At 44.0% G+C, this 22,781-nt stretch overlaps 1 protein-coding gene across 1 annotated transcript; it reads right to left on the bottom strand.

Annotated features, from left to right (window-relative positions):
• Nucleotides 1-1,785: 1,785 nt before the first annotated feature.
• Nucleotides 1,786-15,212, bottom strand: MSL3 (MSL complex subunit 3). Its single transcript, XM_036271684.1, has 13 exons — nucleotides 15,066-15,212; nucleotides 13,695-13,777; nucleotides 13,200-13,295; nucleotides 12,771-12,868; nucleotides 11,852-11,937; nucleotides 11,199-11,321; nucleotides 10,483-10,643; nucleotides 9,573-9,731; nucleotides 7,999-8,261; nucleotides 7,281-7,390; nucleotides 4,991-5,090; nucleotides 4,545-4,629; nucleotides 1,786-2,548 (listed from the first exon to the last, which is right to left on the bottom strand). Exons 1-13 carry the CDS (start codon nucleotides 15,165-15,167, stop codon nucleotides 2,449-2,451), a joined length of 1,566 nt encoding a protein of 521 aa, XP_036127577.1. The 5' UTR covers nucleotides 15,168-15,212; the 3' UTR covers nucleotides 1,786-2,448.
• Between the last annotated feature and the right edge of the window lie 7,569 nt (nucleotides 15,213-22,781).

The raw sequence follows: 22,781 nt of genomic DNA on the forward strand, positions 1-22,781 counted from the left end.
AACGAAGCCATGCTTTGAAGTTCTCAAAAATGGGCTTTCAGGGTGTATTTTTCTTGAGTTTTAGCCATACCCAATACCTAGATCTGCTTTAGCTGAGATATAATTCACATACCATAAAATCCACCTTAAAAGTGTATAGGTCAGTGGTTTATAGTGTAAGATTCTGATATGCAAGTTAATGAAATATTCCTTTCAATATACCTTTACATGACTTAAAAGGAAAACATTTACACAATGAATGTGACACTCGGCTGCAGGTTTGACAGTTTAGGAAAGTAACAATTTAAAAATTGACAAAATGCCCGGCTGGTGTGGCTCCGTGGTTTGAGCGTCATCCCATGGACTGAGAGGTCCCGGTTCGATTCCTGGTCAGGGCACATGCCCGGGTTGCTGGCTCATCCCCAGTAGGGAGCATGAAGGAGGCAGCCGGTCGATGTATCTCTCTCACATTGTTTCTCTATCTCCCCCTTAAAAATTTTTTTTAATTGACAAGATAATGCATAATTTTTATAAGGATGGTCTAGACATTTAAATCATATTTTAACTGATAATTATTTGAAAAATTATTACTATACAATAAAGAGATAATATTTTCAACAGTTACTTAAATCAACTTAAGCTGCGAATAATCAGCTTAAGGGAAGTTGTGATTCAGAAATGCCCTTGGGGGAAGAAAATAATATTTCATTATTAGAAAAGTCAAGGTATGTAAATATGTAAATGTTCCAAGAGACAGTCTGTGTTCCATTTCATTGGAGACATTTAACAAGCAGATTCCTGTAAGGGAAACTTTTTTTTTCAGGCCATGAATAATGACTGATTACACTTTTCCAACAATCTAGAACATACTGCAGGTGCACCAGCTTTAAACAGACACTATGTAAAGCAAGTGGAGATGAAACCCAGCATGAATCCAAATGTTACTCCAGATCAGACACCAAAACCCAAGTTACCTAGCAACAAAGTACACTGGGATGATGTCTACTCCAATTCAGAGGTTCTGATTCTCACTGGTCAGTGCATATGCAGAAGTTTCTTTGGTGAAACCATTTACAATTAAAAAAAAATTTTTTTTTTGCTTTATTGCTTTTAGAGAAAGGGAATGGGAGAGAAACATCGAGGAGAGATCATCGACTGGCTGCCTCCTGCACGCCCCCCACTGGGGATCGGGCCCACAACCTGGGCATGTGCCCTGACCGGGAATCAAATCAGCAACCTCTTGGTGCATGGATCGATGCTCAACCACTGAGCCACACCGGCTGGGCCCATTAACAATTTTTTAAAAATCCCCTGTGACCCTTGTTCATAACCAGTGATCTTTGAAAATTAAGGTCAACCAAGCTGAGCTACAAGAAAAGGCTGATGCTGTACTCAAGGCTTATTACTCAAGGCTTATGTGGTACTGGCATCCCTTCCATCGAGTTAGGATTTTCTAAAACATCCTGGGGGAGGGAAGAGGGGGGAGGCATGTGAGAGACTAAGATGAGGATTAGAAGGGGGACCTGAGAGACCATCAGCTGGCCATGATGGAGGGGGGTGAATGTGTCAGCCCGGAAAGCAGTGACAAGACAGAGAAGAGCACCAACTTCCAGTAACCACCTTCCAGTCAAGTGGCCAAGTGACACAAAGTCAAAGGGTAGGAAAACAAAAGGCCTTAACCAAAAAGGCACAAAGGTAAAACAAAGTTATGAGTCAAGAAGTTACCTTATTGTCCCTTTGCAAGAAAGAAAGAGGACAAGGCCAGACTGAAAACTCGCTCTCCTGGTTCTTTCCAATAAGACGGGCTCTGCTTTATTTAGAACATCAAAAATAACATTTTACAGAACGGGAATCATAACATTACACAACAAAGTATAGCTGTAAAATCTCAAACGAGTCAGGCAACGTTTTTTTTTTAGATCCCAGAAATCAAGTTTTACAGAAAAGGAACTGTAAAAGCAAATGTATAGCTGCAAATTTTCTTTTGCCTTCAATTACCTGTAAAATATTTTGGGACTACTTTGCAGTTTCTAGGCAAAACTAAAATTTGTTAGACAGAGTTGCTCAGTCTCATCGTAACAAAAAAAAAACGGTATACAAAACAATTTTGCTTAGTGTTAACAAATAACTAACAAAGGTGGTTATTGTTAACAATGCCAACGATGTCCACGGGAACAGCCTAACACTCACGCGTGTTTGTGAACGTCTCACTGGGAACACTGCTCTTTTCTCCTGCCACAGATGACATGCACAGTGGCCAGGGTCAGATGTTGGAGGCTGTTCAGGCACCGAGGAAATCCTCCTTAACAGAAATAACTACAGTATGCAACAACTCAAATAATTGGGCCCGCCTCTGCTAGAGCCCCCCTGGGGTGGGCGTCGCATCTCCCACCCTCTCCCCAGTTCTCCACTGGGGACCTAGAACACAAAGCTAGGCAGAGAAGCTGTTCTTCCAGAGCCATCGAAACTTCAATAAATTGCCCTGGGGTTCTTAGTGCTGTAGTGTGCCTCACAGGCGGCGACATAGGCAGACTCTGGGAAGAAGTCGTCATGGTACTCTGCTAAAAACCTGGAAGAAGAAAAACAGGGCCCCACAGATTACCACAGTAAGGACTAAATACCAGCAAGCAAAAGCTTAACTTTCAACCACTCTAACATGTCACTCTTTTTTGGTATCAGGGAAGAAAAATGAATATGATTTTGATTTCTATATACTGATTACTTTCCCTGCACATATCCTGCTTCTACGTTAATTACTATTTCATCAGAATCCTTTCACTATCAAGTGTACAAATAAAAATAGAACCTACACTCCGCTAGGTGGCAGTCTTGGTTATATAAACACTTCTGTACAAAAAGGCCTGGACTATTTCTACATTTTCTCTTTTAAAAACAAACTATAAAAAAAATAAAATAAACTCAGCAAATGTCATTGGAGAAATTCAGATTGCTTACAGGGGCTAAGTGACACCAAAATTGAATGGTATAACGAGTAAAGAGCATTTTGTGTCCTCATTGGCTATGCCAGAAGTGTTACAGTTCCAGCTTCAAGCCAAAACACATAAGCAAGATCGACTTCCGTCTGACAATGGATGTTAAAATGTGGCCACTCAAAAGTCTGTAACACAGAGATGCTACTTTGGCTCTGAAGTGTCCAAGACTTCAACATGGAGGGCTAAAACATTTTCACATGGGTCTCATTAACTAATAAGCTAATTAGTTTCACATTTGTTTCCCCAGCCTCCTCCCATCTGTCCAAATTCCTCAAAATTTCAATAGACCTCTCCAATACCTTCTTCAGTAAAAACTGAGCCAAAATTCATTCAAGAGTGAATTTTTTCTTCTTTGACTGTACCCTTTTTACAGCAAGTATTGAGTCCACTGATTTCTCTAGTTGATGCCTTTTCAAAACCAATTACTGTATGTATTTATAAATTTAAGTTACTTCTTAAAAATCCTAATTTCTATTTTGTTTGAGCATAGTTAAAAATTAGCAGGCTTTCCTATGCTAACTTGCAGCTATCTCTTCATACTGCATTGACATTATTTGATTTCTATATACTGAACTTGATTTCAGCTTATAAAAATCGAGTTGTGGGTTTGTTTGCTGGGGAGGCTGGAAAGGAAGAGGATAATTTTGAAACTTGTCTCTAATAAAATAAAATAAAATGTTACAAGTCTAATTCCACTCATGGGTACTTTATTCAAAATTCCTATATGAAAATGTCTTTCAAAAACTCCAAGACTGAGTTCTCTGGCTGGAGCGCTCTCCACTCAGTGGTCCTTGATCAGTTTCTTGCAGCCTGGGGCCTGACTGCAAGGAAAAGGCCCCCTCTTAAAGAGAAGGAAGAAACAAAGTCAGGGAGAGAGGACAAGCTGGGTGAGCCAGGGTGATTGATGACCAACCTTGACCGCCAAGGAGAGGAACTGGTCAACAGACATCCGGGTAGGGAAGAGGGAGAGAACCAGACAACAGGCATAAAGGAGGACGGGCCCACAGCATGGTTGGGGTGGGGGTGGGGGGTAAAAGGCTGGGGCAAATGATCTGATGATAAACTAAAATGACTAGCTCTAACAGATGAAGGAAATAATACCTTTCTCTGAATTCACAAACTGTCAACAATAGTCATTTATCTTAACGTCAACCCCAAAATTCAATCTGTTAAGTGCTAATACTGAAGTTAGTTTATGCACTTGCAACAAAGAGTCTAATACTCAGGGTAATCCTGAAAAAAAAAAAATTCAAAACTAAATGATCAATCTTAATCATTTCTACTATAGAAAATCAATTTTCTTTTCATAAGGTTATCCAACTGGATTCTTCTAAGGGCACAGAATTTTACCTCCACACAATGAATACCCATAATTCAGAAAGCAGATAAATTATGGAAAAAAGAAATAGCCCCAAACCCCCTATATTACAATTATAGTTTGAAGCAACCATACTTAGGTAATACTGCTACTATTTAAAATATCAGAGCAAGCTTCCACATTTGCTGAAGAGCCATTCAGAAAAGTTGAATATAATAGGGCAGTAGAGGTAAGTTTTGACATAATAAAAATACCTCAGAAAGAGATCAAAGTGCTTCAGTAAAGCCTTCAGATTCTTCTCAGAAAAGGCCATCTTTCCAAGGATTTCTGGAAGTTTCACTGCATTAAAAAGAAAAGCAAGATAATTTACAATCAGCAGAATCTGACAACGGGTAGGATGAACTCAGGGATCGTCTGGGTCTCTGTTTATCCTTATTGGAATTGAAATTAACATCTACATTATCAAACAAAACTAAGAACTCTGAGTGAACACAAAGATAGAGTAGTAGCACAAATATTAGAAATATAATTTTTAAGAAATTTAAGATTCATTAAATGCCTTTTTATTTTGGAAGAGGTCACCTTTCAGTAATTTTTCTTAGACTCCCAAATTACCACAAGATGTACATAAGCTAATAAGAGTGTTAAAAGCAAAGCAAAAAAAAAAGGAAAGAAGAAAGCAGGGATCAAGATTTCTCACCAAACAATCGCAGCAAGTGTTGTGCCCCGTAAATGTAAGAGGGTGGAGGTGGCTGGTCACCTGGAGGGTAACTGTCAGGCACAAGTTTCCAGGAGAGGACCTGGGAAAAGCATGAATTGAATGCTTTGTTATTATATCTTAACACTACATTACCAACAGAGCTCAACATCTGGAATCCTGACAGAAATATATGTTCTTTGATATTCTCAGGCCAGCAGGCTGATGTCGCCAATCAGGTGACACATTCCTGCCCCTAATCTTCTAATGCTTCTGGAACCTCAGGAGTTGCTCCACAGCTGGACCAGAAAATGGGGAGGAAACAGTGACAACAAACCAATAGGAAGTTCTGCAGATAGCCCTCTCGCTTTCCCATGGAGCTCTCTGCGGGCATGATCTCAGAATATAGGCGAGTACAATGTATTAGGCCGAAGATGATCAAGCTACAGAATAATGAAGTTCAATACAACACTTGCAAAAAATTAAGTACATAGGAAAAAAAAAAAACCACCAAGTATGTACCAAACGTTAATGTTCATTTCTTCGTATAACTATGATATAGGGTGCATGAGAAAATATAGATATGCTTTCCATTTAGACTACACATTAACATATATATTAGTTTTCTACTATAATTTTTCAAGACATTTTTGCCCTTTAAATCAATTACAGGATTCACCTTCCTTGACAATAGGGAGACACTTCTAATCATCCCAAAATTATAATAAATTGTATGTAGAGGGAAAAATATGCCACTACATCAAAATAAAAACAAGCTTATAAAAATAAATAAAATTGTGTGTTTGGGAGATTTAAAGTTAGATTCAAGAAATACTTGATTGCCAAATTTTCAACAGCTACTACCTATAAATTAGTTGTAACTGTTTTGGTCATTTTGCCCCTTTTCCTTGATCTGAAATCCTGCTGAGAAAGCAGCAGTAAAAAGTAACCCAAAAATATTCTGAGTAACATTACTACATATTGTTTCAAAATTCCCTAATTGCTGAGATGTTATATTCACTTTGGAAACTAACTGACCCATTGAAACAAGTGAAAACAGACGCCAACCCTGAAAATATTGAACAATCTGATCCTTTGCTGACCCATCATCAAATGTTCTCTCTGCCTAGTAGTCATCTTCCCTCATACACAGAAACAGGGACATCCCACCTCCTGGGTGAGACTCACAGTATATCCTACCAGACTCCGGAATCCCTGAAACACTCACTACCTACAACAGTTAAGTGATCTTAAAAACAGAGTTTTAAAATGGAAACTTTCCCCATCTGTAAAATGGAAACCCGGTGCAAGGTCAGAATTTGATGAAATTTAGGTCAAGTGCCTGGCATAATGCTGACGGACAAAGGGATGGCTATTAATATTACTGTTAAGGATGGACTTTATATTTAAATGGTTGGAAAAATAGCAAAAAAAACAATGGGCCCTGGCCAGTTTGGCTCAGCAGTTAGAGCGTCGGCACGCAGACTGGAGAGTCCCGGGTTCGGTTCCCACTAGGGGCATGTATTTCAGTTGCAGTTTGTCCCTGGCCCCGGTTGGGGTCGCATGGGTGGCAACCACTCGATGTGTCTCTCTCATATCGATGTTTCTCTCTCTCTTCCTCCCTCTCTATCTGAAGATAAATGCAAAAAAAAATGTCCTTGGGTGAGGATAAAAAACAATGGTGCATGACACATGAAAATTATCTGATATTCAAATCTCCGTGTCCACAATAAAGTTCTATTTGAACACAGCACACTCATTTACATAATGTTTATGGCTACTTCTGGAGTTGGGAAGTCTTGTCAGACATTGTGTGGCCTGCAGAGCCTAAAATATTTACTCTCTGACCTTTTGAAGAGAAAGTGTTCTGATGCCTAGTCTACAAAATGAAAATACAGTAGGTCCACGGACCACATCATTTTGTTGTAATGTTGTTGAGATGCTGTAGGAATTTAACTCTTCTTTATATCGATTAGCTTATGGTACAACTGGTTTTATTATATGTTGTTTTGCTTGAAGTTGGAAAACCTCTCCGCGATACTAAGTGGGGACTTACTATATTCATATTTCAGTACTTAGTTTTCTAAGATAAAAGTAAGTGTAGGACTGGAATCCTATCAATTTTCTCATTTTAGAAACCCAAAACACAATGTTACAGTATATGAACGATTCTGTTAACATCCACAGTGAGAGCAACATGATGCTTCTAAGGAAACCCAGTTTCCTGCCACAGGACTTAAGCAACCACACAAGGAAGGGCTCACTGGGGACGAGCAGCAGACACTAACTGTACCTCATTTATTTCATTAGTTCTTCTGCCTTCAAAGCTGGCAAACACCGCACTCCCTTCCTTGCTAGGAGTCACAGGAACAGGTGAAGATGATCTGCTATGCACAGGTGTCTCTTCAAAAGGAAGAGATGTTAATTATTCACTTATAAATCACATGGCTGTTAATTAAAGACTGCTAGAAGACAGTTACTAATAGCAGAGACGTTATTAATCTTTAACAATAAGACTTCCATTATAAGACGGTACCTAGAATATTATTTAGCAAAAAAAAAAAGAAAGAAAGAAAGAAAAAGGAATTGAATACTACTAAAAGTAGTATAACATAGATTAACCTGGAAAACATGATGCTGAGTGAAAGAAGCCACAGACAAAGGCCACAAATTGCATGATTCTATTTATAAGAATCCATGCCCAGAGAAGGCAAATCCATAGGGGCAGCAAGTAAGCAGTGGTTGCCTGGTATCAGGGCTGGGGAGGGCTGGGGAGTGACTGATGTGCTTTGTGATCCAGAGCTAAACCACTAGGCGCCAAGCTAGAGTTGACGCTGGCTCCCATCTCCCAGCCAGCTGCTCCCAGGCTAGGGAAAGGCCTCCTGAGCCTCAGCCAGGGCGAATGAATTCCCATAGGTGAGTGGCAAATCGGGGTGTGCCATGCACTCCTCCCATTCCTTCTCCAGCCCTCCTGCTGGCTGACTCCTCTCTGCACCCAGGGATGGACCTACTCTTTTCCAGGTGCAGGAACAGCTTGGGCATGCTGGCGGATGTGTCCTGCTGCCGGCGCTTGGGCTGAGGCGAGGCACTGCTCTCAGACAGCCTGTCACTGTTGGCAGAGTGGCGTGTGGACCGCCTCAGAGACTGCAAGGCTTCTGGCTCAGCCTTGCGCCTTTTGGGGGTGGCCGGTTCACCTGTGGTCGGCTGACTCTCTGTGGACTGCGGGGTGGATGGATTCAACAAAGGTGGGCTTGGGGAGAGCTCCTCCTGGTTCCTACGGAAGAAAGTGGAGAATGTCACGTGCCCCAAGCCTGCAGAATCTTTGCAAAACCTCGAGGGGCTCTTGAATGTCCTCCTTCAGACAAAACAGAAAACACACCCTCAACTCCACTCCAGGAGGGTTATAAACATTCACTTCCAAGTGTGCCAAAACAAGTGCTTTCTTAAAAAGTGACTAATAATTTTCCCTCCCAATCACTGTCCCTTTTATGTGCACCTGAGAGAAGGTTCTCGCTTGGGAGTGATTTTGGCCTGCCAGGGGAACATCGGCCCTGTGTAGAGTTTGGTATGTCACAATTGGGAAAGTGCTATTGGCATCCAATGGGTGGAGGCCAGGGGTACTGCTCAACATTGTACAGGACGCCCCATAGCAAATAACAAGTTTCAAAACATCAATAGGGCGAAAAAAGAGGGACACCTGTACTACTTTCAACAACAAAAATTAATAACAACCACAGATGACACAAAAAAACAAAACACATCAATAGGGCCACAGCTGAGAAATCCTGGTCACAAGAATAAGAACACTGTATTATCTCACCATAAAGTAACTACTGAAAGCTTCAAATGTGTGCAAAGATACAGTTCACCAGGGACACTGGGAACCTAGAGGTTCGAAGTAGGGCATGGGGACATCGACGCAGGTCCCCCAATGGGTTGCACAGGCCTCTCACCTGGGGTGACACCAACAGGAAAGAAAGACAGGCTGAGAAAAGACGGCACGAGGCAGAGAGAGAACCAGGAGACAGGAGCCATGGGAGGAGGAGGGGACGCAAGGGAAAGGTGGCTGATTCAGAGCACAGTGTGGCGAGTGGCCTCCCTTGGGGAGCAGTCGGCAGGGGTAGTGGTAGACAAAGGCAGATGGCAGGCAGGCAAGAGGAGTGGCAATCATGAGAACAGACCCCTGTCTCGGGAAAAGTTGCTTGTACAGATGAAAGCGGGTCAGGGACTTTTGTTTCCTTCAAAGAGAGATGTGGACATGCTTGGTCACCAACGGCACAACTGGTGACGCAGCACAGCGGGAAGGAAACTACCCTTTACTTGAAGGCCACAGGTGGCCGGCCCTTCATAAACTTCCTCATTTAACAGTAACTACACAGGGGGGCAGATGTTCTTTCCACGGCTGAAAGGCGGAAGCAAGAGGCTCAGAAGGCACCTGCCCAAGTCCTATGGCCAGAAAGCGAGGGAGCTACATTCAAGTCCACATCTACTCTTCTCGGGCCGTGGTCTCTCCATTCCACTGTCTTTGAAAAGAGTGGGGGATAGCCACCCAAAATCCAACCAACTTCTCTATGCTGGAACTTACCTATTAGTGCTTGTGGCACTTTCCTTAATGGGAAGAAAAAATTTGGACGAAGTCACCTTTTTATACTGAACTTGTTCATATGGATACAGCAAAAGCAATGGGAGAGTGTAATCAAAGGTTATTCTTAATCCATCCACCATCTCCTTACAAAGGTCAACGCTGGAAGGATTAAAAAGAAAGAGATTAGAGATGCAAGAACTAGAACTTTCCAAAATGTCACAATGAAGTTGTACATTTTTAATAAGGCAGAGTTTTCAACCCTATATATTATACCTACACAAAGAATGAAATGAATTTGTAAATACCAACAATTAAGAATCAAATGGGAACACTGGTTTATAATATAAAATGCCCAGAGTATGCTATAATTTTAACTTACAACACTGAACACAGATGACTATGTTCAGTGCCCCACAGGGGGCCCAAGCAGCTCGTGCTGCAGATTGACAGACCCCCAACCATCGGAGGCTGAAGCGGGCAGACCCAAAGAATGCCTTACACCTGTTTGGACTCAAACACCCTACTTGTCCAACTCTACTCCAGCCGAATCCCGTGCGCCAAGGCAGACTATGAGGATAATTATAAAGACTGGAATAAAGATGTGTTTGTAAACAAACTTTGATAAAATTCTTATTGCCCATTCTGTTGCTTCTCAAGGAAAAAGTTATCTGCCCCTAAATTATATCACTAAACAAACTGGTCTTAGTTTTGCATCCAGACTAATTAGTTATTAATAAACGTTTCCAAAAAGAAGTAATAGTTTGATTAAATTAAATGGTATATTAGGTGATATATTAAATGAATTCGTAATAACAGAAATGGCGACAGTGTTACCTCTTCTAAATGAAAGTCACTTCTCTGGTACACAAACACAGAACCACAAGACACCAACACCCCTTTTCCCACTCACTTCTTTTCCGCTGGGATATAATGCACATTCATGTTGGCATGTGACATAGCATGATGATGACGAGGCCTCTCATTGGCTGAAAAGGCTGCATTAATTGCAAAATGCTTCACGTAGGATTCCAAAATAGTTATGATGTTGGTCTGGCACGGGAGTTTCACTAACTGTTAACAAAAATGTACACATCTGATGCACTCATCCCACTGTAGAAACCAAATCCTCCAACCGTGGGCTAGTCTGTATTACTTCTTAAACTAAAAAATAAAGTCTACTCTGTTCAAAAAGAATCTTTTAAATAAATACACTTTGAGGCTCTTTGATGTTTTCCGTCTACTGATCACATCACTATGTAGATTACAGTGTTAATTTTTTAAATAAATGCAAGCAGTGATTCTCATGTTAGTGATCCGCCTGGGGAGCCTCTAAGACTATGTATGAAGCCATCCCACACCACAGATCAATTTCCTCATACCCTCTGGGTGGTGCCCAGGCATCAAGTCTTTGCAAAGCTCCCTGGAGGATTCTATTGGGTAGCCAGAGCTGGGAAAGACTACACACTTGAATTTAATCAGCAGCAGAGCACTGCTGTCAAATGATTTCCAAACCTGACTCAGTACAAAACTTAAAATAGAAATATCAGTCCCCCAAGTGTTCTCAATTTTTTGGCTCTGTGATTACAAAATACGGCTAAATACATGTTGTTACAAATCCATGTATACCCGTTTCCTCCTGTTGATATAATAACAATCATCCTCCAGCTTCTTCTTCAGAACTTCAGGGATGTCTATAGTTATTGTTCTTTCTTCCATCTCCCTTTTCCTGTGCAGCTCCAGCTCTTCCTTCTGTAATATCACAATAAACCTCTTAAAACAGGAGAGTCCATATCCAAAAGACTTAACACATGAGAGCCTACTATGATACAAACCCAGTTAAACATCAACCTTTACCCCAGTAATGACACATGCGTTAATGCAAAATACATTAAAGGCCAAGTTAACTCATTTTAGGACACTAACCACACTACAAATGCTTACTTTCTTTCTTCTTACCTCGTTTCATTTTATCAGTAGGATTTATGTTAACTTTGAAGGCAGGCAGAAGATGCCCAAGTCCGAGACACAACATTTGAAAACAGTTACCATTATAAAAATAAAGTTCCCAATTTCATTGAAGAGAAAAGAGGTAAATGTGATTTGCGGAAATACTTTACGGCTATAAAGAGCCACCGAGAGGTTCGTAACAGTGACTGTAAATAAGAGTTATTTCCCTTTAAGTATGAAGTGCAACTTTATACTACTTGATTAAAAAAATGTGAATTTCACCACTAAAATATATACCAAAGACAATGAGTTTTCACAATAAAAACTTTTACCACTTCAGTCTTTTCTTCAATGTCACTTTCTTCACTTACTGCTTCATCCTTTTCTTCACTACTGTCATCAGAGGAAGTGCTTATTGCTGGGTGAAACAAAACATACCAAGCAAACCTGTATTATAAACTTCCCTCACTCTGACAATTCTTTAAGGTGGAATGTGTGTCCTACTACTGGTAACAATAAACTGCAATCCTACATATATTTTAAATGCTGAACACAAATACTGTACTTTATTTTTTTTTTATCCTCACCCGAGGACATTTTTCCATTTTTTGTACAGATGATAGAGTGGAAGGGAGAGAGAGGAAGAGAGAGAGAGGGAAACATCGATGTGAAAGGGACACATCGAGTGGCTGCCACCCGCACGACCAACCAGGGCTGGGGACAAACTGCAACCGAGGTACGTGCCCTTAGCGGGAATCGAACCCGGGTCTCTCCGGACCGCAGGTGGATGCTCTAACCGCTGAGCAAAACCGGCCAGGGCCAAATACTGTACTTTTAAGAACAGAAATTTATTTTGAAAAATATAACACCAATTTCAATGAATGGAAACTCACACAAAGAGTTTAGTGAAAGTGCTTAGTCTCCTAGAATCCTCTGGTTACCTGCTGCATTGGAAAGTGAGGCCAAGGCTCAGGAGGTACCAAGAAGAAAACATGAGCATGGACCCCTGAGAGATGAGTATAAAGACATAGGCCAGGAAGACAGCCATCAGGAGGATGACTGACGAGAACTAATTCTGGACTTGTGACTACTACCTTACTTGTCAAAAACAAAAGGGGCAACTATTATATATAATGAGCTTAAAACACTTCCCTGTCTGTAATTTCAGTAATTCCTCCCCGCTCAATCCTGCAGTATAAAAGAACGAGGTAAAAGTTCTTTTAATCAGAGAAAATAAGTCTGGCTACTCACAGTTCTCATCATTTTTAGCTTTTTCTTCAACGGGGAGGCTTTTTAAGACAGAATCCACACCAGGCAACCGGCAGCGCTTCTTCTTTCTTCCTGTGCTTCTGGGAAACAAAAGCAAAAACGACTGAAATAAATTTTGGTGTTGACTGATATGGGTCTTGAGGTAAAAACAAGATATAATAACAAAGAATCTTAAGCCTCTGACAACTAATTAAACTTTAGAACATAAATGGTGATCTCCATTTCAGATTATACAATACCCTCTCGGAAAACACAGCAGTTATTTACAATACAACAGAAACACTCTTTGCTAACATATTTTTAGTAAGTCAAATTGCATAATAAACCATGTTCGTCCTATTTTTACTTTTACGTCATAAAAATTCCACACACTAAGAGAAAACACATTTGTCATGATTTTTGTATTCTCACAGGCGAGCTACAGCTTTTCTTGCCAATTTACGCTGTAATCTCCGATTTTCATCGGTGTCACGGAGAACATGATCTTCAGCTGCCCACCTATCCCAGCTAAAAAAAAAACACAAAAGAAAAAAGGATGTAAAATTCAGTATTTTAATTTGCTATAAAACAAATGCTAAAAGCACCTCATAGGAACAGAAGTGTCCCAGAATGACTTATATTTTAGAAAACTATTTAAATATTTTAAAATTACAAAAAATGCAAATAAACTGAAAAAGGAACTCATTTAGACACAGAAGCAACTGGGTTTCCAGAATTACCCATAGAGAACCCAAATCTATTCAACTTAAAAGTAATCATTCTTCCAAATAGGCAAGGTTTGATGAAAAGCAAAAACAGGACACAAAACTTTTCTACAAGTGTTTCTAAAACTTTACAAGGAAGTTTGCAATGTTCCTGTGCTGCAGAGATGATCAATTTTCAGTCAGGTCTAACAAGTACACTCACCTTCTGTTCCAACCATTAAAATGGATTAAATATTCTGGGATCTTTCTGCCTTTTTCGTCTTTCCCAACAATAACATCCACAATCTGAAACCAGAAAATATTGTCCAAAAATCATTGAATATATAAAACAGTGGATGCTGGATGAGGAAAACTAAATCATGGACCTTGTTTTAAAAGAAAAGAAAGCATTTGCTCCTTTTTTAGACTGGGAGCTGGGCTGAAACATTTTTCCTTTCAATTCCATTTTTTTCCCTGACTGGATGCCTCAAAATAGGAAACATCCCTCCAAACTCCCCGTGATTGGCCTCTGAGTGTGGGACTGGGTGCAGCTTTTGAAGCCATTGGCCAGCGAATTTGTCACTAAAGAAGAGTCCTGGCCAGACTAGAGAGCAGCAGCCCTGAGACCTCTGGGAGTTGTAGTCTCCCCAGGTCCCCTTCGATCAGGGCCAGGATGGCTGAATGATTACCCATCCCGTCCGGCGGTGTCCCCAGAGGGAACATGTGGGGCAAATGGTGGGGCGTGTCACCCCTGAGGAGACTCAAGGTGGAGAAGGGGGGAAGTCAAACAGAAAACAGAAACAAGGGTTGCGGGGGCGGAGCCCTAAAGTAAAACTCGAAGAGCCCGGGGACCTTGGAAGTCCCCAATGGGCAGCGCTGCTCAGACGCACCTGGGACCCTGGGCCAACCCCCACCCCCGGACTGCGAGGCCCACTCCCTCTTGCCATGCAGACCTGAGGAGCTGCAGATGTGGCTCAGTCCCCCCGCGAACCCCCGAAACTTAGGTGATGGGCAAGGGGCGCGACTCGGGGATTGGAAACATAAAGGCCCTGAAGCAAGAAAATACCGGGTCAACCTAGCCCCCGGGGCCTACGGGAGGGGCCCAAACACAACTGGGGCCCCAGGACAACAACGTCGCGAGTCGACGGTCAGCACTGTGGCGCTATGGATTAGGACCTGGGTCGGTTGGTCAGGGCGTCGCACGGGAGCCCACGCGGCGCTCCGCGCAGGATGAAGAAAGATTTAACGCGCCATCCGTGAACCGCTTCCTGGATGCGCGGATCTCGCTGACGTCACGTGCGCAAACCGACGCGCGATGGAAAGCCTCGCAACCCCGCAGGCGCGAGGTTTCAGACAGCGCGTGCGCAGCTACGTGAACCGCCGGAAGCGGAAGCGCTCCGGCCCCGAGTCCCCAGCGCGGCGCCCGCGAGCGCTCCCTGCCGTCCGCGCGGCGCCGTGCAGGCCCAGGTGTCACGGGCAGGGAGCGCCCGGGCCCCGCCGCTTCCCCTTCTCCGCGCCGCCATCCGCACCCGCACCCACATTCCGTCCCGGGGTCCCCGACCCGCGCCTCCTCCCTGTCCCTCCGCGGCGGCACCTTGGCATCGTACAGCACTCGCGCCTTGGTGGGGTCAGGCTCGAAGCACAGGACTTTCTCCCCTGAGTGGAATTTAAATTTCATGCCCTCGCTTGCGCTCATTTGCTCATCGTGGCGGAGGGCGAGGCTCCGGGGCGGGCGGAGCGCGCGCGGTGGGGGACGGGGGTGGAGGGTGGGGGCGGGGAGGTGGTGCGCTGCGGCGGGGGTGGGAGGGAGGGAACGGGGAATGGCGGAGGCTGCGGCCGCCCCGCCTTCGGTCCCGCCTCTGCCCGCCCCAAGCCGCTGCTGGACCTCGGAGCCGCCGGACGCGCGCCCCGCCCCCGTCCCCCCCCACCCCGAGTGTGCCCCGGTCGGGAAATCGCAGAGCGCCAGCCGTGCCCAAGGTCTCCCCGCAGGGCGTCCTCTCCCGCCCTTGTGGGAAAGGCGGCTGACGTGGGCTGCTCCCACGATATCATCGCGCCGCGCGCGCTCTCAGCCTGAGTGTGGGAAGTTCTTAGGACAGAGCCCGCCTGGCGTGGAACTGGCCGTGGGGAGGCCGGCCGGCAGCTGCCCTCCAGCGGCTGCTCTCCAGGAGCTCCCTGGCCCCTCCGCACCGGCCACCTTAGCAGAACTGCACCTCACCCAGTGTGGCTACCGGAGGAGGACCTGGGGCTGGAGTCGGGTCTAGAGAGGTAGTGGCCTTGGGCGAGGAGCGAAGGGTGGTGAGGGAGTGAAGAAAGCACTGAGGCAAACCTGGGCAAGGACAAGCAGGTGGCAGGCTTGGAGCCCCTCGGTGATAGCGGGTGAGCAGTGAGTCTGATGAGTCCTTACCAGGTCGTTAACATCCTAAGTCTCTGCTTCCCGCATGGTTTCCCAACCCCCAAGGTCTGACTTGTCCAATTCATTGAAAAGTCTCTAAAGGAGGGAAGTACTGCTAGGCTGGTACTAGCAAGTACTCAATGACAAGCACCCAATGACTTATTGAAGGGCAAACCTCCAGAGACAGAAAAGACTGGGTGCTGGGTTTTTATTTTATTTTTCCTTCCTTTCAGGAATAGAAAGTTTTGGGGCAGTGCAGTTACTGGATTAACACCCGGCTGGGACCAGCTTTGAGGCTCTGAGGTCGTAGTGAACTGGGAGTTAGCCACAGTCTGAGCTTTGTTCTTGCCTCCAGAAATTTTGCACTTGCCTCCCCCATCACTGGGTTTCTGGTACACATCCTTCGCCCTTCAGGTTGGACATGGCCAACAGAAAAACCCTCAAGGTTCCCTAGATGAATTATATACTCCCCAGTGTTCCCTCCCCACCCTCTACTTAACTGTTTCTAGCATTTACTGTTCAGCAGTAGAAAGGGCTGTTCCTTTGAAAAATGCCCCCTTTCAGAGATGCTTAGCTCCTTCAGGCAGGGAGAGGGGCTGGGGGAAATCTCCAGTTCATCATTGCATACCCCGGCACACAATAAATATTTAAGGAATGAAAAGACTACAGATTTATAAAATAGAGTCCACAAAACTCAGCGACCAGTTGGATGTGAGGCATGAGAGGGAAGGAAGAATCTTGGGAGGCTTACAGATTTTTTCCTTCTACATAATGAGTTGGGTGGGTGATAGGTCCATTGGCCAGAGTAAAGGCTACCAGAGTAGGGACAGGTTGGAGGAAGACAGCCAGATAGATTAACAGTGGAGCAGCCCGAACTGGAGCCTTGATTCCTCTTCAGGTTATGGTTTATCAGGGTTGAGATCTTCATTCCCTGTACATGGCAGGGGGAGCTCTGGGGCACAATTGCATGTCATAGCTAAACCATAACGGCAACATTAGCCTTTTTATTTTTCTGGCTGGTGAATGCAGATTTCCTCTTCAGACTAACCTTTCAGAGCAAGACATCAGATGCTTTCTTTTCTCTTCATTTTCACCCCATATTTCCTTGAGCAAAGCCTTTCCCGCGTCCCCCCTGAAAGGTCCAAGAATGCAAAAGCCTTCAGGATCCTAAAAGCTATAAATCCCACCAATGGCAGCATCCTTTGCAGCCTTCCTCCGTATCAGGAGCCACTGGAGAGGTCTCCATCTCTACTGTGGGTGGAGCATGCTTTTTATCTTTACTGTTGGGTGGAAAGGTAAAAAATGGGGTGGGTTCTGGCATTGAGTTCCACACTTGTCACTTCCTACTTTTGTTACCAGCCACTTGAGTTGCTGTATTCAAGAATGAGATGTTGTCACAAAGTAGTTTTATTTATTTGCAGCAAGTAAAGGAAACAGGATTCATATCCAAAGCTCTGTCTCCCTAAAGGGAGGCTTAGCCATTGCTTATAAATACTACTAGCTCAATTACATTTTGATTGTTTCCTTGCAGTTGGCTACATTTATCCAGTTGAGTTCCTGTCAAGCTCATCCTGTTTACAGCTGCATCTGCAAAATACTATGCTACATTTTAACATTTAGCAAGCATAACATTTAGTATAGCCTGGACCTTGAGACCCTGTCCCATCTAACAGTTTGTGACTTGGACAAGTGATAAGTCTCTCCGTGAGGCATTTTTCTTACATTTATTTCATTTTAAAAAACATATGTTTTTAAATTGATTTTAGAGAAGGGGGCAGGGAGAAAGAGAAGCCGATGTGAGAGAGAAACAGAGAGAACATCGATTGGCTGCCTCTCGAATGCACCCCAACTGGGATGGAACCTGAAACCCAGGCTTGTGCTGTGACCTGGAGTGGAATCCTGCCCCTTCAGTGCACTGGATGATGCTCAACCACTGGAGCCACACTGCCAGGGCCAGTTTTCTTACGTTTAAAGTGAAGATAACAGTGGCTCCTCCCGCATAGGGTTTGTTAGGAATAAATGAGTCTATTCAGTGTATGTACATGCTTTTGCCTAGTGCCTGGCATAAAATAAGTACTAGGTAAATGCTTGCTATTAATATTCCTCAACCATTTCTCCTTGTCCACCATTCCTATCCATCCATCCATTCATTCATTCATTCATTCATTCAACAAATATTATTGAGCCTCAGTGTGCTGGATAGACATGCAAAGCAGAATACAGATATTACTCCTAGCCTCAAAAAAAGACACGTTTCAAGAAGGGCAGAGCACGCCCTGGCCACTTTGGCTCAGCGGTTGAGTGTCGGCCTGCGGGCCAGAGTCCCTGGTTCAGTTCCTGCTAGGGGCATGTACCACACAAAAAAAAAAAAAAAAAGAAGAAGGGCAGAGCAGCAAGTAAGCAAATGCAAGCCTCGTGTGCTCTAGTAAGGCTGGTACGGAAGAGGACAGACACCCTGTTTACCTCTCTCTAGGAGGAGGGGCAGTGTCAGAAAAAGCTCCAAAGAGGAAGTTGTTTTTTTAAAAATATGTTTTTATTGATTTTTTTTTTTAGAGAGAGAGAAGAAGGGAGAAAGAAACATCCAAGTGAGAGAGAAACATCAATGGGCTGCCTCCTGCACGCCCCCTACTGGGGATCAAGCCTACAACCCCAGGCATGTGCCCTGACCAGTTCATGGGATGATGCTCAGTCCACTGAGTCACACTGGCCGGGCAGGAAGTTGTTCTTTTTAAACAACACCACCAAAAAACTGAAGCATATTAAAACTTTTAAGAGTTCACTTGAGCAAAAATCAATTGGAATTGGGTAGCACCAAACCAGAGGTGGTTAGGAGAGCTTCACAGTCAGAAGCTCAGGAAGAGACTTTTATATACAAAAGGCACAAATAAGACAATGATTGATTGACTATAATATAAAGGCTAGTTGACTGCTTGTGATTGGCTCTCCTTAGCATTTTCATTTCCTAACTCAGGCATTTACCGGCTTAGATTGGCTTTAATTTAATAATTCCCCCTTGTGCTCATCCTCTCATACATGATTGATAGACTAAAAATTTGGTATTAGTGCTGCTCTCAGTTACCATCAGAGCTACGTTGCTCTTGTCTCATTGACTCAATCCGTAAGACATACGGTTGTTTATACTTTCTCAGAGAGTTTGGTTGCAACCTAAAGAATATCTAGACACTGACCCAGCCATCCTACTACATCATCCTCAATTTGCTTGTTTACAGCAGGGAGATCTTCAACTAAGATGGAAATCAGAAGATTCCTATGTTTTACATTTAGACCTGTGTGTCTTTGGAATGTTTTAGTAAATTCTTCCACCATGGCTTCGGAATGTTTTTCTTTTCCTTTGGGTACATAGTTTCATTTTATCTAAGGAGAAAGGCCTTCAAAAAAGTTCCTATCAGGCTCTGAATATCAACCTCCAATCTGGCCAACTTCAGATCATAGAGGTACTTAAAAGAACCCTTTCAAGCCCTGGCCGCATAGCTTGGTTCGTTAGAGCATCATCCTGATACATCAAGGTTGCAGGTTTGATCCCAGGTCAGGGCACACAGAAGAATCAACCAACGAATGCATAAATAATCAGAACAACAAATCGATCTTTCTGTCTTGCTCAAATCAATAAAAACATTTTTTTTCCAAATACCTTGTCAGGTTTCAGCCAGGACAAATAATGAATATTCCCAGCAATATTGAGCAACCCCATAGGGACCCAAAGGGGGCCCTCAGAGAGGGTGCAAGAAATACTACCCTCCCAAGGTCCAGAATAGCTCCCAAAGATAACCAAGAAAAGAAAGAGTTGGGCAATTCTCCTGAGAGCTGGACAGTCAGTAGGACCCTAGATACAAATGCAGTACAACCCACATTCCTGCCCAGCCATCTAACCACGAATGGCACACAAACCACAATTCAGTCTGGCCATATTTTGGGGGCCCCCAACCTGACAGTTGCCAAGCCAAGCCAAGCTCTCGGGACATAAAATGAGACACACAAGAAGGCAATAGCTGTCCCTGGGAGAGAAAGGATCAATAAGCAATGTTTTTTCCTGCCCATGTGAATTTTGAAAGGCAAGGGCAACGTGAAATTTTACCTTCCTCTCTCGACCGGGCACCACAGGTAGAGACCCCAGCGAGCTGACTTTGGCAAGAACTCTTATCCTTTGGTGGCTTCTGCAAGTTTGCAGAATGCTGTCTGCAGGCTCCAGAGCGAGTGGGGTGTCCCAGCGGGTCTCATCCTAGTCACCAGAAACTGTACACAGATGGAAAAGTAATTTTCCCTCTGTCCTTTATAGTGAGTGCCTGGCTGAGACCCCTTTTTCTCTAAGGTACCTCGGAAATGGATAAGGTTATCAAAGATGGTGAAAAGTTCTCCACTGTGCCCTGGCCAGTTTGGCTCAGCGGTTGGAGCATCAGCCTGCGGTCCGGAGAGACCGGGGTTTGGTTCCCGCTAAGGGCACGTACTTCGGTTGCAGTTTGTCCCCGGCCCTGGTTGGTCGTGCGGGTGGCAGCCACTCGATGTGTCCCTTCACGTCGATGTTTCTCCCTTCCTCTCTCTCCCTCCCACTCTATCTGTACAAAAAATGGAAAAATATCCTCGGGTGAGGATTAAAAAAAAAAAAAAAAGTTCTCCACTGTAATTCACGATTTAAAGCAAAATTTTATTCACCTGAAGCCTCACACGCCCCCGTTCTAGGTTCTAAGTGGGACTCAGTCTGTCCCCGAATCTGGCTCGGTTTTTCCTGGAGGGATGGTCCCACCATGTCCAGAGGCAGCGAGACAGCAGCATACTCAAGGGACTTGGCAGGTACCTATGCTTGGTGGCTTGTTCTTCCTGGAGGCTGTTGGGTGTCTCCTTCGGTTCCCTGTTCTGACACCGCAACTGCTAAAAGATAAACTAAGGCATATTAAAAATGTTTAGAGTTTATTTGAGCAGAAATCGATTCAAATTGGACAGCTTGAAACCAGAAGTTAGGAGCACTGTGCTGACTGGAGCCAGAGGGGAGACATATAGAGAAAGTGTGAAAACAAAGAAAGGAATGATTGATTGGCTATAGCTTCAGGCCTAGTTGGTTCTTTGTGATTGGTTGCTCTTAGGGTTGGGCTTCTGTAACCTTGAGGCATTTACTGGCTTAGATTTAGGATTGCTGACCTGGGCCTCCACCGCATTGGAGCTGCCTCAGCCTAATGGCCTCCGTGTTTAATTAATTTAACAGTTTGAAGTTTCTAAGTTTTCTCTCTCTCATTTTTCAGTTTTTGCAGGGGATTAGAGGCTTGAGGTAGCCATCAAATCTTTTATAACATACCTTCATTTCTCGTTGTAGAGCGCCACCTAGTGGGTAACTAGCCTGCAGTGGTCCCTTCTCTTAGCTGCACTAACATGTCCACGTGGCAGATCTAGTTGGTTGCTCGCCTGTGGCCTTCTTCTGTTTCCTGCCCCATGGCTGCTGGTGGAGCCCTAGTTTTGTTCAGGTGTTTGCCCTCTCAAATTCTCAGAGTAGACTTCCCACTAGAGCTCAGGCGGGGGTGAGACCTGGTTAGGCTAATCAGTGGGGCTGGTTTCTGAGTATACACCTGTGGAACTGTTCAAACCTGTTGCCAAACATTAGAATTTTGTTTCCAAAGCTCCCAGTTGATTTGGGGATGGGGGCAGAGGAGAGGGCACGTCCTCTCTCCCTAAAAAAGAGATCGATGTGCTATAAACTCTCCTCTTTCTCACTGGGCTTTATTGTTTGGGTGGATTGTGGGCATTTTGGCACCACGAAGCCAGTCAGCCCAGATGCTCTGAAGGTGAGGGCAAAAGTTAGGGTGGGGTGGCTCACCTGGGTCCTTGATGTGTTATTGAGCTCCTGATTCACTGAGAAATCAACCCTGCTGCCTAACTCCAGGCTTCTTGCTATGCAGTTTAATTTATCCTGATCACACCTCTTCTGAAGTTTAGAAAGTTAAGTTATTGGCACCTAGCATGATCTATACTGCTAATTTTGGTGATATTGGTGAGATGGCTCTCTCTTGATGAGAATGTATTTTTACCCGGATGTGAAGACATACGTGATGGTGCATTTGAAATAGTACTTCACACCTATTCAAGCTTAAATAGGCTTTGGGGATGAAAGGTTCACCTAATGACTATGATACAGTTTCCACTGGAATCTGTTTTATGTTGGAAACAAACTTTAAATGAATTTCTAGAACAACCCATTTATAAATTGGAATAACCTATGGCCTTACACCTTTGACCTTACAACTAGATTTTTTTTTCTTATGTTGGCCTTCAGTAATATGCAGACCTACATTCTAAGAAGGTGTTTTGTGGTAATGAATATTCTGATAAAAAGTTGTTACATGGTAAATGGAAAAATGGGTCCCTTCCCATGTTCTAACTCCCCCTCCCACCCTGTGGGAATATAGTGAAGGCCATCAGTAAGTGGACTGTGAGGCCTTGGGAACCTGGCCAGAAACTCGGTCTAAGAAAGTCCAAAGAAACTGCTTCTAGATGTGAGTCTGGACTGAAAACATCTAGTGTTTTGATCTCACACAGGCATGGCTCCCTCTCCCTGCATGCCCTGTTTTTCTGTTTTCTGTACTCTGTAAACCCTTGTGCTGGGAAAGTTTGGGTGGTGGTGAAACAATAACACCAGCCGGCTGCTCCTGGTGTGGCCTGTCCCCAGGCTGGATGGGACTTAGCGATTCAACTTCATGGGTGGCAGCCGGTGTGGCGGTAAACATCACTGGTCGGCTGCCACCAGTGCTTGGGAAAGTCCTAATAAACCCATGTCTTTCACAGCCAGTCCTGTGGGTTATTTCTTTGGAATCCGCGAACAGTATGCTGAGGTTTCCTGGGACCTCAGCAATTTGTATAACAGTTGTAGTGACCCTTTTACAAAAATTGCCATGCTTCTCAAGTCAAGTGAAA

The sequence above is a fragment of the Molossus molossus genome, unplaced genomic scaffold (assembly GCF_014108415.1).
Source record: "Molossus molossus isolate mMolMol1 unplaced genomic scaffold, mMolMol1.p scaffold_m16_p_2, whole genome shotgun sequence".
Lineage (NCBI taxonomy): Eukaryota > Metazoa > Chordata > Mammalia > Chiroptera > Molossidae > Molossus > Molossus molossus.